The 22539-nt window shown below is 39.3% G+C and overlaps 1 protein-coding gene across 1 annotated transcript; it reads left to right on the top strand.

Annotated features, from left to right (window-relative positions):
• The first annotated feature begins 4033 nt into the window (after positions 1 to 4033).
• Positions 4034 to 18071, top strand: LOC126354887 (translocon-associated protein subunit gamma). Its single transcript, XM_050004932.1, has 5 exons — positions 4034 to 4285; positions 4364 to 4491; positions 5907 to 5998; positions 16850 to 16981; positions 17917 to 18071. Exons 1-5 carry the CDS (start codon positions 4150 to 4152, stop codon positions 17981 to 17983), a joined length of 555 nt encoding a protein of 184 aa, XP_049860889.1. The 5' UTR covers positions 4034 to 4149; the 3' UTR covers positions 17984 to 18071.
• The last annotated feature ends 4468 nt before the right edge of the window (positions 18072 to 22539 follow it).

Below are 22539 nucleotides of genomic sequence, written 5' to 3'. Positions count from 1 at the left end.
AAACTCCAGTGGAAGACTTTGCAAGAGAGATGCTCAGAAGCTTGGTACGGGCTTTTGTTAAAGTTTCAATAACATACCTTCACCGAAGAGTCAAGCAGTATATTGCTCCCTCCTACGAATATCTCGCGAAGAGACCATGAGGATAAAAATCAGAGAGATTAGAGCGGCAGTCTTGAGTCTTTTCTTTCATTTTTTCCTGTTTGGTTATACTGGAACCAGTATCCCGTTTATCACCTTTGCATTGAGTGCTATGTGCACATTGACACCTGGTTTCGACACAGCTAAGAGCGCACAACAATGAGTACAAACATCAGGTACACACTCAATCCAGAGATAACTCCAGGCGGTTTTTTGAATAAGGTGTCATCAATTTTTAATAACTCGTCCAAGTCAGTTTGTTGCTGGGTGGCCAAGCGATTCTAGGCGCTTCCGTCGGGAACCGCGCTGCTGCAACGGTCCCAGGTTCGAATCGTGCCTCAGGCATGGATGTGTGTGATTTCCTTAGGTTAGTTAGGTTAAGTAGTTCTAAGTTTACGGGACTGATGACCTCAGATGTCAAGTCCCACAGTGCTTAGAGCCATTCAGTTTTTTGCTGGGCATGGAGAGAATCGAATTCTTGTACTTTTTGATGAGTGACTGAAACTGCTCACTGATTGAGATCAGATTGCAGGTCAGAATATGTGAGAAATCTCATATTTAGTCACCAACAATTTTTTCCATGGCCCATAGCTGTAGTGACTAAATCTAAGGCGATGTTGTGAATACCTACTCACGCCTGCAGCTTGCCAGCATTGTGTTCGATCATTGCTTCCTCTCGTTTAAAGAGTCACTGCCTACAAAGCGTCCAGCAGCCTCTCAATGTTGGAGAATGAGTGTATGCACTTCATTTCCCCTAATCTGAACTGCAACAAGGTCTGGACCTTTACATATTTGGATTTTGGGCTCACAGCTCCCACAAACTCACACCCATTTACAGGGATTACCAGAAATTGGCTTAGCTCACTAATTCGTCTGAACAGACTAGCAGGGATGTGCACCATTACCTAGAATTATCATCACAGGTAATTTATTTACTGTCATCCTAATGGCAGGACAAACATAGCATTCCACATGCTTGTTGCATTCGTTGTGCTCCTGTCACGCTTCTTCAGACACACATTCTCCATCATTTAATCTGATAAGATGAGCACAATGTTACATGCCCCTATGGTTTGCACTGATGCTATCAGAAGGTCTCCTTCTGGTCTCACTAGTTTGGTTTTTTGGTATGGCTTTGGGGCCAGTTTTCTTGTCTTTCCAAGTGATGTTTCTGTCACCATCAGTTTGGTTGTTATACCTTTGGTTGCCATCGTACTTATCATGGAAATCAAGGTTGACGTAATACTCCTCATGTCTCTCACGCTATGTACAGTGTCTATAGGATTGCAAACTGTTCTTTAATCGGCGCCGCTCATTCTGGAGGCAGCAGTTCTCTGAGCAGTGAGAACACTGATTGTTGAAATCACACAATCGAAATTGTTGTGCTGCACTTAAATCAAATTAATTTTACCAATGACTAACGAAAACTCATCCAGGTCTTTTTGTGGTGAACTGATAAGTTTATCTCGTATGGAGAGGGGAAATTTGATTTAAAAATACGCAGCACATCACGATTCATGATTGCCTTAGCGCAGTACTTGGTCTTCTTAAAACACTTTTCAAAATAACACTCATTCCATAGTTCTGGGTCAAATATTACTTCTCTTACTCGCTCTTGAACGTGCTGTGTAGAATACTTGGCCAAGAAGGACCGTTCAAACTTGTAACTTCTACAGGTATCTGCGGCCTCAGTCGCCCAGAGAGCAGCGTCACCCTGTGTGTCTCCACTAACAAATTTTATTTTGTGCGTCTCGCTCCATTGGTGAGGCGGATCCCACCAAAGTATTAGATGGATGCCATCGAATGGGCTGATTTCTTATTGGGTGTAAGCACACCAAACTGTCTAAACAGAATAACGCTTTCCTGTACAACAACATTTGCCATAAGAGGAGTATTCCCCACTTCACATATGGCAGTGTTGTTTGCTGGAACATTACGTTACAGCTCGATCTTTGGCGCAGATTACCACACAAAAATATCACTGGGACAAGACACATTGTTTTCTGATGTAACAGATGAGCTGTTGCCATCTATTACTCAGTTAATATGTGCTACATCTTGCTTAACTATGGAATCGTGCCATACTTTAAATTCTGTTGCAACGGAACCATTCACATTCTCAGTTTGTTTTGCTAGGGTGTGCATGACACGCTTCTTCTTTCTGCTATACTATAGTTTTACCTTTTGGACCAGACTTCCTTAACTCTTGTTCAGAAAGGTGTGCAGTATACTGCCGCATCCATTTTCAATAAGCTGCCATGAGAATTAAAAAAATATTAGCAGTAATTCATGTGGTTTCAAATCCAAACTGAAGAGTTTCTTCATGCATCACTCCTATTCTGTCGAGGAGTTCCTTGAAAAATTAAACCATTTTTTCTTGTATTGTTGATTGTTGTTGTTGTTGTTGCAGTCTTCAGTCCTGAGACTGGTTTGATGCAGCTCTCCATGCTGATCTATGCTGTGCAAGCTCCTTCATCTCCCAGTGCCTACTGCAACCTACATCCTTCTGAATCTGCTTAGTGTATACGTATCTTGGTCTCCCTCTATGATTTTTACCTTCCACACTGCCCTCCAATGCTAAATTTGTGATCCCTTGATGCCTCAGGTCATGTCCTACCAACCGATCCCTTCTCCTATTCAAGCTGTGCCACAAACTTTTCTTCTCTCCAGTCCGATTCAATACCTCCTCATTTGTTACGTGATCTACCCATCTAATCTTCAGCATTCTTCTGTAGCACCACATTTCGAAAGGTTCTATTCTCTTCTTGTCCAAACTATTTATTGTCCATGTTTCACTTCCATACATGGCCACACTCCATACAAATACTTTCAGGAACGACTTCCTGACATTTAAATCTATACTCGATGTTAACAAATTTCTCTTCTTGTTGATTGTTGATTGTATTTACTTAACTTACAGATTGACTTTTTTCTGTTTCATAAACATTTTATTTTAATCTTTTATTACTTTTATGTTGTTATTCCATGTACTGACACTTTCCATGACCTTGGAAATTTGCTCCTCAATTTGGTTCTACAGAACTTGACGTGTAAATAAATAAAGCAGGTTGAAGTTGGTTGCTTCAGTTGACCACTGTTGTCTGAAGCCATTTTGACAACCAGAACTAATATTAGTCTTGTTGAAGAACGCATTTAGTTCTGAGAACCTTTTGTTCAATAATTTTCGGAAACCCTGACAGTAGTGACATGGGCCTATAGTTAGCCATACATTGCTGATCCCCTTCTTCATATAGGGTTATTACTTTTGCCATTTTCAGTTGCTGTGGGACGACACCACTTTTTCCTGCGTTCTGCCACTGCCTGTGTTGACACCTCTGTTTCGTGTGTGAACCCGGCCATGGCAGTTTCCCATTTGAACTTAAATGCAATTGATACTTGTGACCGCGGTGTACAAGGAACAGGAGGTGATAACCATTTGTTTTTCTAATGCTGGAAGTACGTGGGTGAAAATGCGTCATTCTTTAAATATTCCGGTTCTTCTGACGATAAATATGAAAAATGTTTACATATTTATTTCAGAAAGTGGTCTAAAAATTTAAATTAAGAATTCATATTGTCGCGGCATGAGACTACTTTTCTATTTTATATTCTCTCCATGTTACCTTTTTTTCTTTATATTTGCTGTGTGTTTATTTTCGATGTGTTGACAATTTGCATTACGCATCTTAGTGTTACTTGCGAAAAGCACAGCTTTATGCTCAGACAATAGGCCTACTATCAATCAATAACTTTAATAATTTGAATTTTTTTCGTGCAATGTGACGGCTGTATGGTGTAGTAAGCCAAAAATTGAGAATGTTAACGAACACCACGTTGATGGTGTTGTATTTTCGCCTGCGATCAATGAACTCTGCCAACATGCGGTGATGCAGTAACTTTGCTACCACCGTCGAATGACGTGTAAGCTCATGTAGTGTGTTGGCGTGCTTGAAGTGTGTCGTCTGTTGGTCACAAGGTTGTGTTATAGCTGGTGGAGCTTGTTTAGTAACTATGAAGGGCGGCAAACAAGCTAAAGCGTTTACGAAGGAAGAGGAACTGTTGCTACAAGATTTCAGTAGAAATGTGTCTACCAAATCCTCCGCATTGTTTTATGGAAATGCTTTTATAGTTTCTGCTATCCCCATATGTGAGTATATTTCGTAGGTCTGAAGAAGATATAGCGAAGTAATTTTTTCATTCACAACATTGCAATGTATGATTCCAGGGCTCTTTTGGAGGATCCACATGATAGATGTCTACTCATCTTTACTATCGTTCGTAATTGTTACGCTCTTGAGCACATACCTTGTTGCACTGGCGTATAAAAATACGAAGTTTGTTTTGAAGCATAAGGTAAGTTCTTGTAAAAAAAATGTCAAACATTTGTCTAGTTTGGGTACGGGAGTGATGGTAGCTTTTGGGGGCGAAAACTTATTATATTCGCATGATCTTTGTCACCGACGCTGTCTCTCATACGACTCATGATAACAATGTGTAATTTGTGGCTCTGATAACCGTTGCGACACGTTTTGTCCAAGTACAATATCCTGTTAATCCTATTTGCCATAGGGCACACGCAACTCATCAGTAGTCTTTAGAGTTAAGAGCGCGTTTAGTGCGGTATCCCCGTTGCCGAGTATCCTACCAGCGAACAGAAGTTTACCATCTGCCATAACTATTAGTGAACCTATGTGATTATCCCATTTCTTAACCCCATAAATTGTTACTCAGGTATTTCTATAAATTTGAAGATTCTGAAACACATATCAAAGATAGTGGATTATTGTTTTGTGGATCAGTTCTGCTATCCTTCATGTAGACATTTATAACCAATGCTTTCAGGCACAGTTTATTTTTTCAGGGATATTTGGTATGTTATAATTAAGAGGAGCTAACAGTCACAAATCTGTGTAGAATCGTCCAGGGAGTCCATCAGTTACTGCGGTGTTGTATAATTTTAGAATTTCATCTGTTTCTCGGCTCCTCTGATAAAACAGCTGAGCTAGGTCTCAGTTTCAGTCCCAGTCAGCAGCAGTTATAATCTGTCAGAAAGTTTAAAGTCTGTGCACTGTGCTGCAGAGTGCAAATCCATGCTGAAATGATTGACTGTCTCTGTGTAAGCTGTAATTGCCAAATTTTTGTCTTCACTACCTTTGCCAGTTCAATGTGTAAAGGACTGAAGAGCACAGGTTATTGTATAATCTGAAATCTGGTTCTTGTCATATCGTTAGTTTCTTGAGATACAGGGCTTGCGTTGCACTGTTTATGAATGGTTTCCTGTGCATGTTTATGAAACATTATCATATGGCCCCTGTTACTCGTTTTGCATGATGCATTTACACTCTGTCTATAATCAAATTTAGGCTACTCAAAAGTTGTATAAGCAATGTTCGTGTAAACAAACTAAAGTTTTGTGGTACCTTACCAATGAATGATAGATTGCTATTTGTATAATTTAAATCTGGAGCAATGAGGTTTTTTTCACTTACAGGGTGATAATTCATAATAAACCTAGTTTTGTATTTGAATTTTGTTGCTATTGATACATCAGGTGTGGATGAGCTGTTCATAAATTGTTGCCTACATGTCAAATACTATTCAAGTAATTATTTTGTCCGAGGTGGATGATGCCTAGTATTTCTTAGTGTTAAGTGACTTTCATTTGTTAACAGAAAGATACGTAATTCAGTTACATATGTTACAGCATTATTTTCTGTAAACTATGTACTCTTTTCATCTTGATTTTTGTGTACAACGTCTTTGTCCAGGTTGCTGTTAAACGTGAGGAAGCTGTTACCAGAGAAATGACAAAGAAATTGGCCGAAGATAAGAAAATGAGCAAGAAAGAAAAGGATGAACGGTAACGTATTTTAAGCTGATGAATGTAATTACAGTTAGCAGAAAATCATGGAATGGAATAAGCTTGGAGTTAAATAACACAACTGCTCTCGTAACCGTATGAAAAGGCTTGATTGCTATTTAGCGCGCATGCAGGACACATTTACAGTGTTTAAAATTTAATATTTTTTATATATATTTTTTGAAAAGGCTGGACTTCTTACTTTGTTGCAACAATGGTCTGTGGCCTGTTATTGTTTACCCTCTGTAATTTGTAGTCCTTCTTATGTTTTTCGTGTGATGAGAATGTAAGTTATTGGAAATTTTGGACCTACATTTCAACTAATTGGTAGGTAAGAATTAGCATATCATTATTTATATTACTGTTACATACTGTAGGGTGTATTGGACAGAGAGTATAAAACTGAAGTAGGTAAATTATATGTTGAGGTAAACAATATAATACAGTAGCATGAACTTTCATGAGTCACTTTCATGAGTCACTTTCATGTAATTAAGCTTTTATACCAAGAGAGACATTAGAGAGAACTTCATCTTGTTCAGTAGTTTTCTTCTTAGTGTGATTGTGTACCTACTATCACTATTAAAAATTTCCCAACTTCAACCAATACTGTTAAAACAGAAAATTAAATGTGTAACGTGAGTGGTGTAATCTGAGTCACAGTTGTATTATTTTAAGATCAGAAGAAGTGGGTGCCATTAGCAGCAGCAGAAAGACAGAGTAGGAGGAGGGAAAAGTTAAGAGTGAAGGAAAATGTGAAAAATATAAGAAGCAGCTTCTGGAAGAGGCTCGAAAAGGCCAGCAGAAGCAGAAACAAAAGTTTCTATAGTTGAGTCAACATAAACAAGGACTGTTATTAGAAGGCAGAAGAGATAAAAATAGGGAGAGAGTTAGAAAATGTAGGCAACATACCAGTAAGATGCAAGATCAGCAACCTAGTAAAGCAAGTTTGTCACCATAAGTCATTTAGTGCTCTGGATAAAGCCATGACTTAAGTTCTGCAATTGATTACATTAGCAAGGTACTGTCAACTATACCTGAAAATGTGAAGGTAGTTTTGATCTGGTCAGATTTACCTGCCCCACAATTTAAACAAAAATATATTACTGATGCTGTACCTCAATTTCAGTCATTTCACAATGTGAAAATCTATTGGAACTTCTTTGCTACATCCCATGAAAAAAAAAAAAGCCGTAGATGGAATTGATGCAGTTGTCGAGTGGCTAGTGGAGAATATAGTAGAAAAGCGAAAATTCATAGTAGGTGGTGGTGCTGCTGCTGCTGCTGTAGCCTGTTTTCTCTTTTTTGATTATTATTCTGTTGAAATGTATGCGCACTTTTCCCTTCTGTCACTTTGCCTGTGACAGTTCTGGGTAAGACAACTGTAGAAGGGCCTGCGCCCTCTAAATGCAGAGTCCTGGGGACACCTATCTGCTACCTTAATTCTCTCATAATGTTTGCTGTGTAGTTGTTGTGGAACCAGATTGGTATGGGTCTCATGCATGTGGTGTTAGTCTTGTAGTGGCTGAGGCGTGGAAGGCCCCTTCTCTGCTCTAACCTACATACCATTTCGATCCATATGCTTTTACTTCCCCGTAAATTGATTTCAGCTCTGGCATCTGTATTGCTTAGTGCCTCTTGTCACCAGCTAAGTTGGCATCGGTCAATCACCAGCCCAGTAGTTGACTTTGTAGCTTATGGCCAGGCCCTTCATCCCCTGCAGATACTTTGTAACCCTTGTTCAAGCGTACCAGCAATAAAGACCTGAACATATTATGGTTGTGTTCCTTCGCCTTAATATTCGGCCTTACATTCCAAACCCTATGCAGTGCAATAAACGCCAGTGTTTTAGCCGTACAACCAAGAGTTGCCGAGGTGTAGTGATTTACGGGAATTGCGGGAAAGCCACTCATGATGTTGGGACTGACTGTCCATTTCCAGTGATCTGCATCAACTGCTCTGAGAACGACCCAGTCTGGATCTGAGACTGCCCTGTTTTTGCTGAGGAATGCAAAATACAGGAAATAAGTGACCAAGTGGGTCCCCTATGCTGAAGCCAAAAAAAGGATATAAGGCAATGCAACCCCGTCTTTGCCACCTCATATTCTTCCATGGTGCAGAAACCTGTTTCCAAGGCAGGCGCTTAGACACAGACGATGTCTGTTGTGCCTGTATCCACCACAAGCACCTGTACATGCAAGGGAAAAAAAGGAATAAAGACAAAGAAATCCAGACAGCCACACCAGGAAAAACAAATAACAGTCCTGCGGCGAGCATCCAGAAGGTACAAAAAAACTGTGTATCTCAATGTCCCCTTTCCCTCTCGTCAGTGAAAGCTGTCCAGAGTGCTGTAAGATGTCGTTTTTTCCTGTCTGTCTGATGAGGAGGACATGATGGAGTTGGATACCTTGTATCCAGGCAGCCGCTCCTCTAAAAGTGCTTCACATTGTGCTTGATGAAGAGGCCCTAACCAACCTTAATACACAGCTCCCCTGCTCCTTCCACCTCTGTGGTGATCTTAATGCACACAGTGTGCTTTGGGGCTCTGAAATAACTTGCCCCTGGAGTAGAGCAATTGAGAGGCTTCTCATGTCATGCGCATACTTGCTAAATATGGGACAGAGCTCATGTTTCTGCACAGCAACTGGGTCGTTCTCTGCCATTGAACTCTCACTTTGCTCTTCCTCTTTGCTCCCAGTGGGAAGTGGTTGACAACTTGCCTGTTTGTAATCACATCCAGATCTGGATTCATTTGCCAGATGGAGTTTGACCTGAAAGGAAACCACTGTGATGGGTGCTCAGTACAGCAGACTGGATACTTTATTGCCAATTGGCTCAGTTTGAACATTGTGCCAATGTCGAGGCATGGGTGGACCATCTTACCAAAATTATCCACCACACTGCTGCAGCATCTATTCCATAGACCAGGGGACAACAGAAGAGGCAATCAGGACTAGGCATGTGGCTCTGTGTAGGTTCAAGTGTCAGCCAACTACAGAGAATCTTGCAGTCTTTCGGGTGGCAAGTGTTGCGTAATTATTTGAGAGAGCAAGAAGAGGTCATGGCAACAGCTCCTGAACACCACTAATTGTTCCACAAGAGTTCTGTTGTATATAAGACGATCAGCAGAATTCTTGGGAGAGGAGGTAGGTGGCCCATGGCTGCTGCAATAAGGACCAGCACTGTCCAAACCAATCCACGGAACATTGCCCAGCCTGTGGTGTTCTATTTTGCCATAGTTAGTGCCAACTGCCAGTTAGGATCCAGGTTTCCAGTGCCATAGATCAGTTGCCAAGAGGTGTAGTTTGGACTTCTGGTCCACCACTGATGAAGTTACAACTGCCCATTTTCCATGTGGGAGCTGGATTCTGCTTTGTCTATGGCTGGCATATCTGCTGATCATGTCAGAATCCATTATAGTATGCTGTGGCACCTCACAAGGTGAAACAGATACCCTCCCCCCACTATTTAATGCCATTTGGACTTCAGGTCACTTTCCTGACTTGTGGCTTGAAGCAATTTTAATTCCTCTCTTAAAACCTGAGAGAGAGTGTACATCCCAGAGTAGTTAGTGTTGTGTTGCTCTTACTAGCTGTGTGGGAAAGACCTTGGAGTGGATGGTCAGCTGTCACTTTGTCTGGAGCTTAGAATCCAGGCACCTCCATATTCACTTCCAGTGTGGGTTCAGGAAGTATCGCTGCACCTTTGATAATGTCGTCCTACTGGAGGTGGCTATACAATAGGCTTTGCTATGCGAGCATCACCTTTTAGGTATACTTCTAACATTGAGAAGGCCTACAATCCTACTTGGAGGCACCCTATATTAGAGCAGCTTCACAAGTGGTATTTTCATGGTTGCCTTCCCATTTTTATTCAGTCCTTCATCTCATCACTATATTTTAGGTACTGAGTCAGTGATGTCCTGTCTGATTGTTTTGAGTGGGAGAATGGTGATCTTCAAGGTAGTGGCTTAAGTGTGAATGTCTTTACCGTAGCTGTTAATAGCAATTTGTTCATAGTGAAAAGTCCTGTCCAGTGGTCTTTGTTTGTGGCTGCCTTCTGTATATTTTGGTTCTTCAAGCCTCGCAGTGACAACACATAAATTGCAACTAACTCTTCAAAGTGTGGATGAATGGGCGCAGAAGAGGGGTTTTAATTTTTCCACAGAAGTCTGTGTGTGTTTATTTTAACCGTTCCCATTTCATTTTAAAATTTCTTGAGGTGACGATGAGGACACTGTCCTTCCTTTTAAAGGCATAGTGGAAGTTTCTGGATCTCGTATGTGACTCTAAGCTTATATGATCGCTTAGGTCCTTAAGCATTTTAAAATGTTGTGGTCACAGTACATCGGGAGCAGAAAGTACCTGCTTGCTCCAGTTTTCCAGAGCATTTGTGTGATCTCAGCTTGATTATGGGTATGCGGTGTATGGGTCTGAGAGACCCTCCTATTTAAAGATGTTGGATGTGGTACACCATGGAGGGATTTGATTGGCCACTGGGGCTTTCAATACAAGCCCCATACCAAGTCTCTGTGCCGAGGCTGGTGAATCGCCACTTCACATCAGGCGATGGTTTCTTATGGTGCACTAGCCCTATAAAACACACTTCATGTCATACACACCTGTCTACCATACCATTGCTCAGTGTCCACTGGAAAGCCTTTTTCGTAACCCAACGAGGCCCTATGGGATTCGTGGACAGGATTGCCTTCTAGAGATGGGTGTGGCCGGTCTTCCTGTTTTACATCGCGGTTGGAGCAGACTTCCACCTTGGCTTCTTCGGAGGTCCAGATTTATTTTAGACTTGACTAGTTTTAAGAAAGATCAGATATGACATTTCAATCTCTGTTTTTTTTTTTAACATTTTAGACTTGCATCAGTTTCACAGTGTACACTGATGGCTCCAAGCAAAGGAATTCCCTTGGCTGATCTGTCGTGCTTCCAGACCATGTCACCAGGATTCACATTCCTGACAAGTATACTGCTTTCTCAGTGCAGCTCCATGCAATCCTGATGGCATTGGAGAAGATGCTTCATATTTGGGGTAAACGGTTTCTCATCTAATAAGTTTCTTGGCCTTCCAGCTGTGTCAAGTGTTTTAAAATCCACAAGCTTTCGACATAGTACGCCCGGGCCCTTGTCAAGTGGTGATTGTCTTTTGGTGGCTGCTGCCGTCCTTATATAGCCACTCTGCTTCCTTCTGTGACGTCACTGGTATCCGCTCTGGCACTATGTATGGTAATGTTTGTGTTGTGCTGCCACCATGCCCGCTTCATCCTTCTGGCGGCCAGGTCCCATGCTGTGCTTAGCTGCAGGCCACCGTCTTTATTGAGGGTGTTGTCACACATTTCTATTTTGATCACTTCATTTATTATGCTATCGCAAAAGACTGTTAGTCCGTGTGGTAATAGATGTCTTGTCGAATGCAATACGATGATAGGCTTTTAACGCATGCTCTGCTCCTGCTGATTTCTCCAGGTACCGTGGACGAAAACATCTCTCATGTTCTACACAGCACTGTTCAATAGTACACACACACTGTCCAATATAGAACTGTCCACACCCACGTGGTATTTGATATACTCCTGGCGTTCTGAGGCCTACGTTGTTTTTCATAGGCCTCAAGAGTTGTCAAATTTTTGCTGGAACCCTGATGACCGAATCAGTTTCATGCCTCTGTAGGAGCTGGCTTATTTTTCCTGTTATTGAGCCACAGAATGGCAAGAATGTGAACTTCTTAATAGTCCTCCTCGGAGTCTTTCTGCTTACATATTTTCAGACAGATAGCTTGCGAAATCTGGCAGTTGTCGTAGCCATTTTCCTTGAATATTTTCCGTAAGTTGCTCAGCTCCTTCAGCAAGTTTCCAGAATCTGAGACGGTTTCGGCTCAATGCACTAAGGTCCTAGGAAAACAATGTTTCTGTGACGGATGGTGATAACTGTTAGTGTGCAGATATCGGTCTGTGTGGGTGGGTTTCCGGTAAATGCTGTGGCTGAGACCCATTTGCTTTGCGACAGACAGGGACATCAAGGAACGGCAAGGCACCATCTGTCTCTGTCTCTATCATGAACTTGATGTTGTCATGGATGTCAGATTCCCTTATTGCGTTACGATTGTTACAGAACCTGTGCCCAGCAGAGGAGTTGATGCAGCTGATATATGACCAACTGTACTTGTTCCAGTTGCAGGGTAGGCAGGTCTCATTCGCCAAGGAGGCCTGTAGAGGACAGGATATGGCACAGTGTCTTATTCCCCTACACGCTCTTGTTTCTGCACTACACAGGAAGTGTATGCAGTTGTGGAATGAGGAAAGGCTGGCAGTGATCATCAATAGAAGTCAGCAATCCAGCATTGGCATTCCTCTTGCCAGTTGCTCAGACGGAATGAACTGACCCTCGCATGTCTTAGAACTGGGCACTGCCCTCACATAGTTTTTTACTCCAACAAGAGGATCCCCCGTTTTGTGATGCTTGTGGCATGCACCTCTGTATCCACCATATTTTTTAAAATTTTATAGAGTGATGCAAGGGCAGAAGCAAATATTGGTGGGATCTCTATTTTAGCTGGTGATGACATGAGTGTGACTAAGGTTCTAAAGTTTCATGATGTCTGGACTATGGCCTAAACTTGTAGGCTGGAGGTTTTAGTGTGTTGCACAGTCGCAGGCTCCTCCTTTTTTCCTCTTGCAGTCAGCCAGCTGCGTCCATCTGCTTATTGTTTTAGCTCCTTACGCCACTTTCATCCTGAGTAGTTAATGTTCTAATATTGACACAATACTTCGTTCTGTGCTTCTGTGTAGTTATGCACATAGTTTGCCAATTTTTGGTACCTTTGTCTTCCGCGCTGTTTCACCTTTCTGTTCTGTGTATTTTGCCAACACTCGTCTCAATCTGTTTTCGTGTGAGCACCAAAGGCCTTATTGTCATGTGCCCATACAAACATCTCTGCTCCACTTCTTGCTCAGTTTGGCCATTTTGCTGTGGTGTGTAGGAACTTTTCTCATGCATTACTGTAGTTTACGGACTATAAGACAAACTTTTTTTCTTTGGAAAACTACCTCCAAAGTTCAGGTGTCTCTTATACCCAAAATTAATACAAGAATGTCCAGTGTTCAATTTAAAATTTCCATCAGTCTTAGAAATGGCCATATACTCCATTCCACCGGAAACCTCTTTGTCTGGCAATATTGGATTAACTGGCAGCAGCAGCGCACTGATGCTAGGAACATGAGTTGAGTTGCTAACAGTGTCACCCTCCCACCTCGCTGTCAGATCCAGAAGATTGTCTAGCCTGTGATGCATAGTTGCAGTCTACAGTGCAAGTGAACTTGAATTGATAGCGATTTATGTTATTGGTAACAGTACAATATTTTTTGTTAATAGCTAATTTTGTAATGGAAAAAATAAGATGTTCGTATGATGTGGGCTATAAATTGAAAGTAATAATATATGCAGAAGAACATGGAAATAGAGCAGCTGAACAGAATTTCATCCCTCCACCAATAGGAAAAACCATTCACGATTGGCAGGCTAGTAAAGAAGAAGTGGGAAAAAAAAGAGGAAGACTAAACATGCAAATAGGACTGAAATGTAAAAACTGGATGATGATTTTTCTGGGATTTTAAATCTCAGTTCGCTTTATAAAGTTTTTTAGTCCAGTTTTACACTCTAATAACAAAAATGGTAAAAATGTCATTTTTTACAAAAATTGCTTAAAAATTAAGGTGCTTCTTATAGTCCGTGAAATATGGTATTCCATTTTGCTGGAATCTTTAAATTGCTTATTTATGAATTTGGTCCCTTTGTAACCCTCAGAACTGAGATTTGTTTCCAGTTTCTTTCAATCAGTCTCTTAAATTCAAAAAATATAGAGGAATTTTCACGTTTACTTTTAAGAAAATACACAAATTTGTATGAAGTGCAGTCACACTTGAAATCTGTGTAAAAGAGTGCACTTTAGAGGTGCAAATCTGCGTGGATGCATTCACAAGGAGGTTTATATCTTAAGTCCAATGATTTTCTTGTAGTTTTGGAATACTGTCATGATTCATAATGGAAATTTTTGTTTTTAAACCAGGATCTAAATTAGTCATATTCTCCAGACCTTTGAAATGGAAGTGTCAAACAATCTAGTGCCAGGTTATTGTGGAATTAAAAGGAGCAGGATTTGCTTGTAGTAATCTAGATGTTTAATAAAACAGTTGATAAAACTGACTCTCCACCTTAATTCAACTAACTGAATTGCAAACTTCCATTCACTTACCAAAAATAACTTTTGATTTCTCTCTTTTGCCACAGGTCCCACAGAAAAAACAATTTTCTTTTGCTAAGGAATGTGTAATTTGTTTCCCTAAGTGAGTGGTTGCCATTTTCCCTCAACTAAAGACCGCACTTGAAGGGGTTAAACACCTTATGCTTTAACAATAGAGTTGTTTGCAGTTTGAACATAGGAGTCATTCGATTGAGTTGACTTAAATGTTAAACCAATCATTGCATGGTGTCTTATGTTCAAATATTTTTACAACCTGTAGCAGAAACATTTGCTTGTTCTGCACTGAAAGCTTCATGTTGAGCTCTGCACTCGGATTTAAAATGTCCCCTTTTGTAACAGTGATAACATAAAAACTTGGTTCGCCAAGATCACTTGTAAATTTTTGATTACTGGTTTCAACAGAGCAATGCTGTCATCATTGGATCTGAAAGTTTAATAAACAAATATTCAAAGTCAAAGGGACTAATACACCTGATTTCATGTGAACACTTCATACATTACTGAAGCACTAGAGCACACCTTGTAATGTATTAACAGAAGTTTGATTACAAACTTGCCAGCCACATCATAATTTTGTAATTAATGGTAGCAAGGAACGTCAGAAAGTCAGACATAAAACACAAATTATGTTGTGCTGATGTCCTAGTGTACTCTTTCACTTAACACTACAATGACAACTGAGCTGGTACCATATTTGCACAGATGATTTCTTACACAGGGGTTCACATTCCAGTATTCGACCATCAATATGTAATTGCATAAGTTTCAAGCTACATGTGCCATAGTATAAATTCTCTCTTCATTCCAATCACATTAAAATTAGTTTTGACGGAATTAGGTAACATTTTTAAATCACAAATTGATGATAATTTTAGTTTTGAAAATACAGTGTCACTTTTCAAAATGTAAATTTACGATAAACATAATGTTCAGATTATTCATCTACATGCAGTATATGCATCAACAGCAATTAACAGAAATAGATCACTGTGGAAACTGTGTGCAAGACAGGAATGCCAGAGAATTGATAGTGGCTGCAGGTTGACTTGTAGGATAGCTTAATGTTCCCTTTTGTGCCATATTTAATGCACTTGGTGATATTTCAGCTGTTTACGTCATAAAAACAGACTGCGAGGTAAATAGAGAAAACATAGGTTATATAATTGACAAGTCCCGGTAGAGAATTTTAATGAATATAATATACATATATTGTACACAAGCTATGAAAATGAAAATGTGAAGGGATCCACAGTGTAATGTGTACTCAATTATCAGTTATATTTCAATTTTATCATTAACTAGTAGACTATGTAATTAATCATAGGTTAGTTCCAAGAATAATACACTTGAGTATATAGTGATAGAAATATAAATACAGATGATACCTTGTAAACTCAAAATTCCAGGTGTGGTCAAGATGATAAAAGCAATGAATAGAAAATAAAGATGAAAAAATTAAACAAAAGTTGAGGTATATCTGTTCCAATAACAGAGCTTAAGAAATCTATATCTGAACACTCACATGGTTGATCAATAACGAATCTACTAGTGAAGACATAAGTGAAGAGTGGTCTAGTATTAAGTCTATTAAACTAATAGCAAGTAAATTGCTAGGTGGAAAACATTGAACCAGTTAGAAAAGATTCTTAAAAAAATTGGGTTGAAGAGAGAGGAAAAAGGCACAAACAAATGGAAAGTGTATAGTGAACACTTAGAAGCTAAAGAGAAATACCATTGGAAAGGAAACAAAGCAGAAGCAATAGTAAAATCAGTACATAGGATATTGTGGGACAAGTATATAAGCAGATTGGAACATGATATTTATGCCAGACAAGAAATAGCACACAAATTAAACACTTCGACAAAGAAGAAAGAGGTTGTAAATCTAAATGTAACACATATGTGAGAAGGGATAACACATTATAAAGAACAATGGTACAATTCGGAAACCAAAAACAGAAATACAGTACATAGATCTGGTGAACTGAAGACTATTTAAAAAAAAATAATGAAAGTTTATAATCGTCAGGATAGGTGGAATAAATTCTGAATTGATTGAACACAGAAGAATTCTTTTATAAAGAATAATGCAACATTTCTTTAACATATGTTGGGTAAAATATGAGCTGACTGAGATAGACTTTTCTAGCTGCATGCATATTGGAATGCAAAGCAAAATCCAGCTGGTGTATGATGATGAAGAGGGTTGAGCGTATGTTAAAATGCAAAACACTAACTCAAACTTCCTGCATGTTTCGACAAAATTCTGCTTGCGTATCTGCATTGTATAATCAACACATTGCTGCTCTTATGATACAAAATATTGGTAAAACAGTTCGTAATTTTGATTGGTCAGAATGTGTAAAAAAAAGTGTTTCAAAGAGCCTCTGCAAACATTTATTTAAAATATCATCTTATTGTTGACCAAATATAGTACTCACATTATACTAACAATAATTAACATTTATATTCATGTTATGTTTGTTATAATCAGTTTTACATAAAATTGTTGATGGTTGTTTTCTCAGATTATATGATTACTTTATGATGTGACATCTATACATTTATCCTTATTTCCAGAATTCTGTGGAAGAAAAATGAAGTTGCAGATTATGAAGCCACAACATTCTCCATTTTTTATAACAATGCGCTATTTCTGGCGCTAGTTATATTTTCCAGCTTCTATATACTAAAAACATTTACACCTGCAGTGTATCCTTTTTCTAAATTGTTTTTTTATTATGTGTGTAAGTTATCAGGGGAATAATAATGTAGAGTTCTCTCTCTCTCTCTCTCTCTCTCTCTCACTCTCTCTCTCTCTCACACACACACACTCACACACACACACATATTTTTATAGATCAATGTATGAAAAGATGGATTATTTAAGGGTTCATTCCTAAAATGAGTAAAAAAGAAATTTTGAATCTCACGATATGTAAATATTGTTAAGCCAGGTGGATGCTAAAAGTGTGTACAAGAATATTGTTGAAATAATGAGTTTCATGAACCTGAATTAGAGGGGAGTCTGTTGGACAATTATATGACATGATTCAACAAAATGAATGTGCCCTTTCATAAATCAGCAGTATGGAAAGAATGTAAAACACCTGTTTGCAGTCATTTCCGTGTAGTTCATCTTTCGGTCACAACATAGAACACAGGGACTTTGTGGGACAGTGTATGATATGATATCATAAGACATTTAAATCAATGTAATCCACAGTGCCTTTAATGAGTACTTCTGGAGATAATGTCTGCATATAACTGAATTCTAATTGGCCTGGATAATAACTCATTTAAGTGCAGCAAAACAACTAATTACTGTAAAATTTAGATGGAAAATAAGACAAAATAGTCATTTAATTGATGCCTATATTAAAACAATAGTTTTTGGTCTATTGCATGAAATAAGATACTGTTGAATAATTAATTACACATATATAGAATAGTCACCACTGTTTAATACCACTTTATATTACGTAATTACTTGTTGGGAGTTTTAAACTTCGGTCCTGATATATTACACAAAAAGAAACAGAAATTTTCTGTGGCTGAAAGGCTCAGTCAGTACTCAACAACTTGCTTTTATAATGTGACTTCCACAATAGTTAACAGTGAATGGTTTTCCTTAACATAGTATACAGTAATTATGTATTTTCAGTTGGGGCAGCAGGTGGTTTGTTGGCATTGCTATCGACTGGCTCACACTGAACAGATTTTCACATGTGGAAAGTGTTGTCATCAGTATCGTTTCTCATTACATGTACTTTCCATTTTTTGCAATAAATTATGAGGACTGGCTTGTTGTGTTCCATATGTGTGACCTGATTTCTTGTGCACTGGTTGTATTCAGATGAATGAATACTGGCTATTCAGCAATTAGAGGCACGGACAGGGACTGCAGTGTTGCTGGTTCCGAGTGACAGTTGCAGTACGCACATACACATGCTTCATGCTTGATAAAAGCTGGTATCATACAAATTCTCGTAATCTTATGTAGATTTTGTCGATCATGACACCAGCTATGACAACACAACAAATTTAATCAAGTTTCAGAAATCTCTGCGATCATGTTTTAAATCCTGTGTTGGCTGTGTCACTAAAGGCAGGACAGTCGGAATGCTGCTGAACACTCATTGACTGTCAGAGAATGTGTCAAGTAAGAGCCCAGAACAAGGATTACTCGACTGCTGTCATTTGCGACTCTGACTGTAGCTAATTGCATGTTGTGTGAATCATAATTCCAACCTCTCATGATATGGAATGAGTAATTTTTAGTTTAAAAGAAAACTTTACTGAAGAACAGAAAAAAAGCAATTAAAACCCAATGCCAGATTTATAAAGAGTTATATTTGGCTGTATGCATCACATTATCAAAATAAACTGGACCCGAAACATTTTGCACATTTTGAAAAATATAATCTCAGCAGTAAAGTGGTTATTACAAACTGGCACACACATTTCATTGTGCTCATATAATAAATCAGTGCAGTAGGTTCCGTAGGATTGAAGAGTGGAATCAGTTGATTGAATATGGGTTGAAAGTACTACATTTATTGATCACTTGGACAGAAAATACAGGTTTGATCAAACAGCCTGTCCAATTAACAGAAATCGTAGTTTAGCACAGCAATGAATTTTCAATAAACAATAAATCGAATAAAATTTAACTTAGTAAATGTAAACCACAAACGATAGGTACCATCCAGTTCCAATACATATTGAATTTAAAAATCAAATATTTACGATACTAAAACCAAATCCATTGACATGACAATCAATGAAAATTTAAATCGTGCTTAAGACATGTGATAGGGAAAGAAGTTGGTGAAAGCAACTTCAGGAAAGTCTGAATTTATATAAATGCGAATGTTCAAGACAACTGTAGCTTCCCTTATGTAGTCCATGGCCCTCAGTTGGTGCATTGTTCCGTAAAATGTGTCTTGGTATTTGATCATCGGTCCACCTCAGCATATATAGAAACAAGGAACTACACCAGAGATACCTGAAACAATTCAGTATTAAAAGCAGGCCATGACCTTTTCTTATTCTCTGAATGTGTGCTACCTTTGTTGCCCAATTTGTCATATGGAACCATTAACCACAATGTACAAAAACATCTAGGCAATTGCCTGTCCGGTTGATCACACACCAACAGAATGACATCTGTATTGCACACAGCAACATAATACAATTTGGCAGCAAATGTGATGTGTTCAATCCCAACGCATTCTAGTGACGCACTGGTCATTGATAGCTGTCGAAAAATGCCAGTATTGCAAGAAGCAGATTACAGCACCGGTTGACAAGAGAATGCTCACTAGCAAAAACTACCTGCCTACCTACATGTGTAAGTTACATATATGCAATATTCTCTGTGTGTCTGACATAACAGGAGAATTAACACATTATAACAGTTGGCCACTAGTAAGTCTTTCAGGCTCCTTTTAAACTGATCTTTATTTATAACTAATTTTTATGTTTGCTCGCAAATTATTGAAGATGAGTGTTCCTGAGTAGTGGACCCCTTTTTGAACTAAAGTGCTTTTAAGTCCTTGTGCAGATCATTTTTGTTCCTGGTATTATATGTATGAACTGAGCTGGTTGTTGGAAAAAGAGATATATTATTTAGAACAAATTTCATTAAGGAGTAAATATACTGAGAGGCAGTAGTTAGTATACCCAGTTATTTGAAGAGGTTTCTACAGGACGTCCGTGAATTTACTGCACAAATGATACGTATTACACGCTTTTGCACTCTTCAAAGCTTTTGTTTGACTTGAAGAGTTACCCCTAAATATTATGCCATGTGACATTATGGAATGAAAGTAGGCAAAGTATGCAACCTTTATTATTTTTGTCGCCTATGTCTGCTAACACTCGAATTGCAAATACAGATTTGTTAAGGCGTTTCCCCTCCCCCATGAACCATGGATCTTGCTGTTGGTGGGGAGGCTTGCGTGCCTCAGAGATACAGATAGCCGGACCATAGGTGCAACCACAACGGAGGGGTATCTGTTGAGAGGCCAGACAAATGTGTGGTTCCTGAAGAGGGGCAGCAGCCTTTTCAGTAGTTGCAGGGGCAGCAGTCTGGATGATTGACTGATCTGGCCTTGTAAAGATAACCAAAACGGGCTTGCTGTGCTGGTACTGCGAAGGGCTGAAAGCAAGGGGAAACTACGGCCGTAATTTTTCCCGAGGGCATGCAGCTTTACTGTATGATTGAATGATCATGGCGTCCTCTTGGGTAAAATATTCCGGGGGTAAAATAGTCCCCCATTCGGATCTCCGGGCGGGGACTACTCAGGAGGACGTCGTTATCAGGAGAAAGAAAACTGGTGTTCTACGGATCGGAGCGTGGAATGTCAGATCCGTTAATCGGCCAGGTAGGTTAGAAAATTTGAAAAGGGATATGGATAGGGTAAAGTTAGATATAATGGGAATTAGTGAAGTTTGGTGGCAGGAGGAACAAGACTTCTGCTCAGGTGACTACAGGGTTATAAACACAATAGGGGTAATGCAGGAGTAGGTTTAATAATGAATAGGAAAATAGGAATGCGGGTAAGCTACTACAAACAGCATAGTGAACGCATTATTGTGGCCAAGACAGATATGAAGCCCACACCTACTACAGTAGTACAAGTTTATATGCCAACTAGCTCTGCAGATGATGAAGAAATTGAAGAAATGTATGAGGAAATAAAACAAATTATTCAGATAGTGAAGGGTGACAAAAATTTAATAGCCATGGGTAACTGGAATTCGGTAGTAGGAAAACGGAGAGAAGGAAACGTAGTAGGTGAATATGGATTGGGGATACGAAATGAAAGAGGAACCCGCCTGGTAGAATTTTGCACAGAGCACAACTTAATTATAGCTAACACTTGGTTCAAGAATCATAAAAGAAGGCTTTATACATGGAAGAAGCCTGAAGATACTGACAGGTTTCAGATAGATTATATAATGGTAAGACAGAGATTTAGGAACCAGGTTTTAAATTGTAAGACATTTCCAGGGCCAGATGTGGCCTCTGACCACAATCTATTGGTTATGACCTGTAGATTAAAACTGAAGAAACTGCAAAAAGGTGGGAATTTAATGAGGATAAACCTTAAAGAACCAGAGGTTGTACAGGGTTTCAGAGAGAGCATAAGGGAGCAATTGACAGGAATGGGGGAAAGAAATACAGTAGAATAAGAATGGGTAGCTTTGAGAGATGTAGTAGTGAAGGCAGCAGAGGATCAAGTAGGTAAAAAGACGAGGGCTAGTAGAAATCCTTGGGTAACAGAAGAAATATTGAATTTAATTGATGAAAGGAGAAAATATAAAAATGCAGTAAATAAAGCAGGCAAAACGGAATAGACGTCTCAAAAACGAGATCGACAGGAAGTGCAAAGTAGGCATGGCTAGAGGACAAATGTAAGGATGTAGAGGCTCATCTCACTAGGGGTAAGATAGATACTGCCTACAGGAAAATTAGAGACCTTTGGAGATAAGAGAACCACTTGTATGAACATCAAGAGCTCAGATGGAAATCCAGTTCTAAGCAAAGAAGGGAAAGCAGAAAGGTGGAAGGAGTACATAGAGGATCTATACAAGGGCGATGTACTTGAGGACAATATTATGGAAATGGAAGAGGATGTAGATGAAGACAAAATGTGAGATACAATACTGCGTGAAGAGTTTGACAGAGCACTGAAAGACCTGAGTCGAAACAAGGCCTCCGAAGTAGGCAACATTCCATTGGAACTACTGACGGCCTTGGGAGAGCCAGTTCTGACAAAACTCTACCATCTGGTGAGCAAGATGTATGAGACAGGCGAAATACCCTTAGACTTAAAGAAGAATATAATAATTCCAATCCCAAAGAAAGCAGGTGTTGACAGATGTGAAAATTACTGAACTATCAGTTTAATAAGTCACAGCTGCAAAATACTAACACGAATTCTTTACAAACGAAAGGAAAAACTGGTAGAAGCTGACCTCGGGGAAGATCACTTTGGATTCCGTAGAAATGTTGGAACACGTGAGGCAATACTGGCCCTACGACTTATCTTAGAAGCTAGATTAAGGAAGGGCAAACCTACGTTTCTAGCATTTGTAGACATAGAGAAAGCTTTTGACAATGTTGACTGGAATACTCTATTTCAAATTATGAAGGCGGCAGGGGTAAAATACAGGGAGCGAAAGGCTATTTACAATTTGTATAGAAACCAGATGGCAGTTACAAGAGTCGAGGTACATGAAAAGGAGGCAGTGGGACAGGG

The sequence above is a fragment of the Schistocerca gregaria genome, chromosome 3, assembly GCF_023897955.1.
Source record: "Schistocerca gregaria isolate iqSchGreg1 chromosome 3, iqSchGreg1.2, whole genome shotgun sequence".
In the NCBI taxonomy this organism is placed as follows: Eukaryota; Metazoa; Arthropoda; class Insecta; order Orthoptera; family Acrididae; genus Schistocerca; species Schistocerca gregaria.
This window is presented reverse-complemented; position numbering and strand designations above follow the sequence as displayed.